Genomic DNA, 9,102 nt, shown 5'->3' on the forward strand with positions numbered 1-9,102 from the left:
ACCAACAGGCGCATACATACTGGGCCCCTGCTGCCTGGCGGCACCTGACCTCTGTCCGGGCACTGTGATCCACACAATTAACCCCTCAGGTGCCGCACATCTAAAGTCATGATTCCTCCCTGCTTCTTGCTTGTGGGCCAATGACTCATTGACTACAAGCATTTTAAGCAGGGAGGAATCTATATTCTATCATAATCTAGGAATCTATATTCTACCATATATTCGGGAAATATCGCAAATTTGAATATTGCCCCTGCCGCTCATCACTAATTGTGAGCCAAAACCAGGCGTGAAGCCTTCACACAGATCAGGTATAAGGGTCAGATCTGCACCTGTTCTGTGTTCAGAGCCGCACATAGTTTGAGCTCAAATCCACTGATAAAAATCACTGACCAAAACACTGACGTGTGAACTTATTTAGGTTGCAAAGTTTGGAAATAGCTAATTTCTGGGCCGTCTTGGACTCTTCCAAGTTTATTATCAAACTGAAAATGCAGGTTTGGCGCTGCACTGAGTAAATGGCTTGTTGCATCGTGTACTCCCTGTGTGAGGGGAGGAGGTTCCTGTGAGGATCGGGAAGTGTCCAGACGGGGTCTCTGGATGGTGGTGCTGATGAACAGTGAGGGAGCAGCTTGGCTGATTCTACAAATGAACGGACTGGCTCACGGAGAATGGCGACATCACGAAGTGGAGGTTTGCAGCAACGACCTCAGGAGTGTAGTGTCTTAAGGGTCCAGTTCTGGAGGGGTCCAGGAAATAAGGAAATGCCTCAAGAATCTGCTCAAGGAGCTACAATTGCTGCTTTAGTATATCTATATGTGAGGGGGCACACTCAAAGGGACTACCAGACGGATGGTACAATTATAATGATTATTTAATACTTTAAAAACATACCCCTAAAATTGGTAAAAAATGCATACATAAAAATACATCACATGTGGAACATCGCATAACACTCCTAATAGATGGTTGCTAATCATAGGTCCATGTCATAGTAATGTCCCAATTAGAATGATTGTAGTGAATGCTAAAGATGTTGCATTAATGTCCCGATCAGAATGAAGTCATATAGGTATGACCAAAACAATTAATTGTATAGCCTTTAGATGGTACTGTGACCAATTCTGATAGAGCAATTCTATTATTGCAATGGCGTAATGGCCAAATCTTGGTAAAATGATGGTGGTACGGTATGCCCAATATTAATGTCCGGTGGTCTGATTATGCAGAATAGGTCGCTAATTTGAAATTTCCTGATTGGACTATCAGTCCGATTACTCACTGTTTCTTGTCGCTTGTGGTATGTATCCAATCTTTGGCTGCTTCTCCGCAGCAGCGATACTCCAAGCGGCCGTACACTTGCAGCGTCTCGCGTAGTGTATCCGGCCTAACGTGGCGTCCCACGTGGTCCGGTTGCCTAGGTTGCTGGTTAGACGCTGGACTGACGTCACTATTATGCGACTTGTGTTTCCGTTCTATACCGGCACACGAAACTTAAATCTTTAGACCCTTTGGGTATTCAGCTTTCTTGTGTATCCTAAGAATCCACGCTCACTCTGCTTATGCCAGACGCGTTTCAGGGTCATACACCCCTTCCTCAGTGGCCAACCAAGTGAGTGGATTCTCACTCTTTTTAAATCGAATCCATTACCCACAATCCCGCTTTTTTTACTCCTCCTATTGTGGGATAGGCTGAATTGCTCTTTGAATCACCTGTTGCATTCACAATGAACTCTTGTAGCAGTTAAAATATACTTTAATAACACTTAAAATAATAAATAGCAAATAACATTCCCCATTTATGCTTAAAACGAATTTATGGAGAAGACTGTACAATCTGATCATTATTCCGGAGGGAACCACACCAAAAACGCTTCAGAACCGCATCAATATGTATTGCGTTCTAGATGTGGTTGTTCCTTAATAATAATTCTTATTAATCTTTGTTATTCAGGCCGATGTCCGTCAGACTCGCTAGTGGATATCTTGTGAATATAGTATTGATTAGTTTTTTCAATTTACGGATTTTTGTAGTTTTGTAGTTCCATACGAAGCAGGGGTGAGCCGCTGTATTTTTCTCTATTTTTCTCTATTTTGCACAATTGCTGCTTTGCCACATCACATTGCACCACACGGTTGAAGTGGCGCGTGGGCATACAGATAAAACATCAAGTAGCGTTTCATTGTGGCGGACGGGCTGCAGGCTAAAGCGTAGCCAGAAGAGACTCAAACGCTGACACCTTCTTATCCTAGGAGAGTCTTGGCTGCTCATCGGGTGTCGCACTACTGGAGCTGGAGCAAGGATTAGAGCTGCAATTAAAGGGACAGACATCAATTACTGATTGATTACAAATAGCAAAGCCTTATTTAAAGGGACAGACGTCATTTACCTGTGGATTACAAATAGTATAGCGCAATACTTAGGGTGCCCCAAAAGGAGAAACTCGTCCAGGAGGAACATACAAGTGCAACTACGCTGATTAACGGACTTTGGGGAAAAAGTCAAATTGACTGTTTTACTGTTAGGCCGTGTTACAATTACTGATGGTTCATTCTCTGTTACCAATCTGCTTTATATATTTTCCCAGGTCCTAGTTCACTACCTCGTCTAGTAAACTTAAAGGGAACCTGTCATGTGGATATTTGATTATAATCTAACTAATTATATACATTCATTAACTACTAAAAAGTTCCTTAGATGTATTCACTTACTGGTGTGACAGATGGTTATCTCATAATATACACACAAAGATGCTGCATGCTAATGAGCTGATTCGAGTCCGGCGTGATGTCATTGAGTCCAGTGTATATTTAATTCAGAGCTATAGCCACTCCCCTGCAAACCTGCTGCTGATTCATATGGAAAAAAACTGTCAATCAGCTACAGGTGGGTGGGGAGAGTCAGGAGCTCATGAATATTCAGGACTCATCATTAGGAGCTGGAGCTTTTCAATACAAGATGTTGGCAGATTGACTGGGTCAATTAAAGAAAGTGACCCAGCATTTTGCTAAGAGAATCAGTCACTTATTTATGTTGCCCATAGTTAGGACACCATAAAACTGGTGACAGGTTCCCTTTAAGTGCTGGGAAACAATCTTTATCATTCATTATGGTTTTCCAATTTGTTTGTAAAAAATGTTGGCTGTCCGTGGTTTTGGGATAAGTTGTCCAGAAAAAATGAAAATTCTGGTTGGCAACCCAGTGACCTGGTTATACCTGATTTATCACGAATTGTGGCATGATTTATCGCGATTTGTGGCAAATTAATTTGTAACAAAACAAATGTCTTATAGAAGTTCAGCGAATCAACCGAATCGACTTTTTAAAAACTTCGCTCATCAATAATTGTTAGTTATAAAGTTGTTGAGGTTTAGAGGGGTGCCATGTGCCTCCATGTGCCATTGGTGTCATCTATGTTGAGGAAAAACTGTACTATCTTAATGTCTAGGGTGGATCTTGTATACTCACTGTTCACTCAATGGTTTCTCTGCTGAAGCAGCACAATCTTCTCAGGAATCTAAGAAAAGAAGAAAAGTGATAGGTTGTCAGGAGAAGACTCTTGTGGTGTAAGCGGTGGTTGGCAGTCAGAGATTAGACAGGCTGGAGGATGGACATGGGCCCCGCTTCTGGAGAACCCCTTATTGAAAGACAGGACCCGGGATGATTGATCATCAAGCAAGACACCAGGGATAGTAAAGCAGTCAATGGGTGCACTGAAATGTGTAAGTGTCCATGCAAGACATGCAGAGAAGTCCTCTAGAATGACCGCTACTATCTGCAGATGTCAGCTACATCTATGAGATGGAAGTCACCATCAGTCCTGCTCTATTAGCTCCATATGTCCTAATAGGGAAGAGCAAACTAAGTGCGTGCAAAAATTCATAAAAACCTGCACTTACCTTAGCCCCCAGCTCTCCCCTGTGCTGCTAATGGAGGAAATAGAAAAATATAAATATATAAGATATTATAGTAACATTAAGAGAATAACAAGGGAGAACTACAGGGGCCATGTCCTGCAAGTACTCACAGGCCTCTTGGACGGTTCCTCCTAAAGCACTTGGGGACCCAGGATCTTCTTCTTGGTCTACAAAAAAATCCAAAAAGAGCAAATGAAAGGTGTGATGAGCGGAGGATGGAGGATCAGTCTATACGATATGATCAGCTCATTATCTCTGGACTCTGCTCTTACCTTTCCTCCCCCTCTTCTTCCATTTCTTCTTCTCTGTTGGACATAAAACATAATTAATAAAGTTAAATTTATAATATATGGGGATGCTCATTATGAAGAGCTCTAGGTCAAGATGGAAGGAATTATTAAGAGTAGTCATTCGGGGGTCAAGTCATGGAGAAGGCTTTTAGGACACCAAGGGTTGTGGTCTGGCTGTAACCTCAGCCTTACTCCTGTTATAACCTTACATGGTCTCCATGGTATAAAATGTGGGACATCGGCTGATGGTTCTTATCCTAAAGGACAAAAGACAGATCTGGTTAACTGGACACTCTCAGTACATTTGCCCCATATACCCATCATGCTAGCCCTAGAATGTGCTGCAGGACTGGTGCCCACTAATGGAACTTCTATCTGGAGTTACCAGCAATAATTATATCTCTATAATGTATTATAAGCAGAAGATTTACACTCAGAAAGTGTAAAAGTCAGATAATAAATCCGCTGCATGGTGAGTACGTCAGGTCTGGGGTAAATAGGGGCAGAATTCTGGGGCATTTAGTAAATCTCCCCCATGGTTATTAGCTACAGAATCTATTCCTTCCTAATTACCCATATATTATAGGAGGATTGTTATTAGTTCACACATCAGGACTACTCCCCCATCATCCTACAAGGAAGACTCCTATATTCTAACAGTATAGAAGAAAGTTGGTTATGGTGAAGTATAGTTACCGTATTGTGGGCTGGGACGTGTACACTCTGTACCACCACCTGATGGAGAAAGAAGAGGACAGATATGACTTCTACTTCTAGAAATTTTTATCCCCAGAAATGATAGAATTGGCCTCGTTATTGAGCAGCAGCGCCATATTCTACAGCAGCCAATCAGATCTCGGCATTTACCCCTCTTTTATGACCCCCTTGGCCTTGAGTTATTTGTCTATTGGGATAATGTAGGTTCCAAGAGGATGAACACCATATATTGGGGCGATCAGACTATGTGGCAGATTTATCACGTTTGGAGTTTCACATATCTATTTTCCACAATAAATTGTTTTAGTACAAAAAAGCAAACTTCCTTAATAGTCGTCGCCTACTGAGAGATGTTTTCTCAGTGCAGAATCAATGCCTGCTTTGAGCTGACACTAGAAATAATAAATATGTCAGATATTAGGTGGCCACGCCCCTCATGGATAACCCTGCCCATTTGTCCCTCAATGTCGTCAACAATGTTTTGAATTTAAAATACTTCACAGTGATGTACATACCTCACATCACAAAGTTCTCCGAACTCTTTCTCTGCCTCCTTGATAAGCTCCTCTGCAATGCGTTTCTCCTCATCCGGATGTTTCTCCTCCTTCAGATGTTCTAATTTGTTCTCCTTATCCTCATTTGCCCCATGATGTTTCACCTCCTTTTTTTTCTCCCCCACTACCTCCTCCAGATGTCCCTTCTCCTTAGCTTCCTCCTCCAGATGTTCTTTTTCCTTATTTTCCTCTTCCCCCATCTCCATATTCTCCTCCTCCTCCAGATGTTTATCTTCCTTTTTCTCCTCCTCCCTGACCAGATGTTTATCCTTCTTATTCTCTTCATCCTCCTTCTCCTTAGTCTCCTCCTCCTGATGTTTATCCTCTTTATTCTCCTCAGTCAGATGTTCCTCTTCCTCCTTTTTCTCCATTTCCTCCTCCATCCTGTAAAGAGTAAAAAAAATACAGGTTAGAAAAAGTAATTAACTGATGTAATTTACCAAAACTCACCCACAACCTCTATCAAAATCCCACTGTGTCTAGTTGTCTAATCTATTCTCAATTGTGACGGTATGCGAGGTGAGGTGGTGGATGATAGGTATGTTTCACCTCGCATGCGCTCTGTTGTCAGGGACTGAACCGGAATCCGGCCCGGGTTTTTCCAGCCTCTGTGGCAGGCTTGGTTCCGGTCCAGAGATTATGGTCCACTGGAGTTCACCTCCAGGTGGACTTTAAATAAACAGGAAGAGAGCACAACAGGGCTCTCATGTGCTGAGTCTCAGGACTGTAACCTGTGTTGCTGAAGAGAGAGCTATGTTTGGATGCGGGAAAAACAAAAGGTTTGCTTCACCATTTGTGTTGTGGATGTTGGGGAGCAGCCCCACACCGTATAGTCAGGGCACGACTGTATAGCTTAGCGCCGGACGGCAAGGATTTACTTTATGTTTTGTTTGTTTTCTGCTGTGCAAACCTTTGTGCCTAAATAAACCTGGCAACAAGCCAGATTTTCAAGGAAACTGCCTGCTTACAGACTGTCTGTTCAGAAAAAGGTGATCCCCACGAGCTAATCTCCCACACGTGGTGGACTCAGCGGGCATTTTCTGAAAATGGAGGAAATGTTAAAGGCCCTGCTACAGGCCAATGCCGCTCAGCGGGAATCCAACCGCCAAGTCGCAGAGGCCGCTGCAGCACAACAGGCCGCTCAACAGGAGATGAACCGGCAGTTCGCAGAGGCTCTTGTGGAACTGAAAAAGGGGTTCGCACCTCCTGTGCCAGGGGAACCAAAATTGGTACGTGCCTCGTACCACCTACAGAAGATGACACCTACTGATGATGTTGAGGCCTACCTTGCGACTTTTGAGAGAGTTGCTGTCCGCGAGGAGTGGCCAAAAGAACAGTGGGCGGGTCTAGTGGCCCCGTTCTTGACCGGGGAACCTCAAAAGGCATACTTTGATCTCGAACCGGATAAGGCCCAGGACTATGAGACACTGAAGACGGAGATACTTGCACGCTTGGGTGTCACCATGGCAGTCCGAGCCCAGCGTGTGCATCAGTGGAGTTACTCCAGCAGCAAGCCACCTCGTTCTCAAATGTTTGACCTGATCCATCTCACCAGGAAGTGGTTGCAGCCAGAGACCTTGACCGGCCCTCAGATCGTGGAGCGGGTAGTAATGGACCGGTACCTGCGTGCGCTCCCTGCGACACTGAAGAAGTGGGTCGGACAGGGGGACCCCAACACTGCAACCCAGTTGGTGGACCTAGTGGAGAGGTATCTTGCTTCTGAGGACTTGCTGAATCCGTCTATGCCCCACCGTGGAGCGTCTTGGGACGCAAGATCACCCCCAGGATCTGGTAAGACTGTTCCAGTGTTCAAAAGCAGGGGTAATGTTAAGACTGATTGTGCAGCTAATGAGACTGTGGGTCCTAGACCTGGAGACTGGTCCAAAGAAGCCAGGAAGGTCTTTGGGACCCTTCAAAGGACTGGGGGTAGAGCACATACAGTGTTATCGGTGCCATGCATTTGGGCATATTGCTGCAAACTGTCCTTTAAATGATGAACCTATGCAGTGTGACTATGCTTACAGGAAAAGACACATTTCTCTTTTTGCACAGGTCGCGTGTACTGCAGCATGTTCGAGTCACACCGAGAGACAAATGTGTGCTATTTCTGTGGATGGAAAACCACTCACAGCCCTGCTAGACTCGGGTAGTGTGGTGACACTAATCAGGAAGGATTGTGTAAACCCCACCAAACTACACCCCAGTACTATCGGGGTCATTTGCATTCATGGGGACACACGGGACTACCAGACAGCAGTGGTTGAGGTTGATACCCCTTGGGGCAGTGTGACACATTCAGTCGGGGTGGTGCCGTCGCTGCTTCACGAAGCGTTAGTGGGGAGAGATTTTCCCCATTTTTGGAGCTTATGGGAAGGCAAGGGGAGATTGGTAGATAGAGCTCCCCCTGCTGGGGAAGCACGGGAGCTTTCGCCAGATCCTTTTTTCCAAAAGGAAGGGGACATTGTTGAAGAAGCAGGAGATCCTCTTCCTTTCCCTGTCCTGGCTGGGGAGCCGGAGGACCGGGAAGCTAGCCCTCAGTTTGAGTGTAATGAACAGGAGAACATCTCTGACCCTGACAGTGAGAGTAGTCCAAATGTTATGCCAGATTTAGAAGTCAGGAGAGAGGATTTCTGTACCGAACAACTGCGAGATGTCGCCCTCATTAGAGCTAGGGAAAATGTTAAGATGGTGGATGGGGAACCGGTGGTCCCTAACTGGGTGGTGTCCTTCCCCTACATGGCCCTCAACAACAATTTACTGTATCAGGTGATAAAACGTGGAGAAGACGAGGTTGAACAGTTACTGGTTCCCAAACCCTTCCGCAGGGTCGTACTAGACCTGGCACATAGTCACGTGATGGGGGGACATCTCGGGGTTGAAAAGACCAGGGAGAGAATCGCCCAGAGATTTTTCTGGCCTGGGTTGCATGCAGATGTCAGGCAGTACTGTGGGTCGTGCCCCGAGTGCCAATTGTCAGCACCGGCACCCCATTTTCGCAGTCCCCTGGTCGCTCTACCAATAATTGAGGTCCCTTTTGAACGGATTGGCATGGACCTGGTGGGGCCAGTGGTGAAGTCTGCCCGGGGTCACCAGCATATTCTGGTGATCCTGGACTACGCGACACGCTACCCTGAGGCCATCCCCTTGCGTAACACCTCCGCTAAGACTATCGCCAAGGAGTTAGTCCAGGTGTTTAGTCGAGTCGGGATCCCAAAGGAGATCTTAACCGATCAAGGCACCCCATTTATGTCCAGGGTCACCAAGGAACTGTGTAAAGTATATAAAATTTCCCATCTCCGCACCTCTGTCTACCACCCCCAAACGGATGGACTTGTGGAGCGATTTAATAAAACGCTGAAAAGTATATTGAAAAAGGTGGTTGACAGAGATGGGAAAAATTGGGATTTTTTGCTACCATATCTTATGTTTGCCATACGCGAGGTTCCGCAGGTGTCCACAGGTTATTCCCCCTTTGAGCTTTTGTATGGAAGACATCCCAGGGGGCTGCTAGATGTCGCTAAAGAAACATGGGAAGGAGAGGCCACCCCGTATCGAAGCGTCATAGAGCATGTCTCCTTGATGCAGGATCGAATCGCAGCTGTCTTGCCCCTGGTTCGTGAACA

General features: G+C 45.3%; 1 protein-coding gene across 1 annotated transcript; it reads right to left on the reverse strand.

Moving 5' to 3' along the window:
• Positions 1–3,951: 3,951 nt before the first annotated feature.
• LOC122942262 (vicilin-like seed storage protein At2g18540) lies at positions 3,952–5,850 on the reverse strand. The gene is made up of 5 exons (XM_044299765.1): positions 5,441–5,850; positions 4,905–4,943; positions 4,418–4,465; positions 4,191–4,223; positions 3,952–4,085 (listed from the first exon to the last, which is right to left on the reverse strand). Exons 1-5 carry the CDS (start codon positions 5,848–5,850, stop codon positions 4,025–4,027), a joined length of 591 nt encoding a protein of 196 aa, XP_044155700.1. The 3' UTR covers positions 3,952–4,024.
• Positions 5,851–9,102: the final 3,252 nt, after the last annotated feature.

Source organism: Bufo gargarizans, chromosome 6 (genome assembly GCF_014858855.1).
Source record: "Bufo gargarizans isolate SCDJY-AF-19 chromosome 6, ASM1485885v1, whole genome shotgun sequence".
Taxonomy (NCBI): Eukaryota; Metazoa; Chordata; class Amphibia; order Anura; family Bufonidae; genus Bufo; species Bufo gargarizans.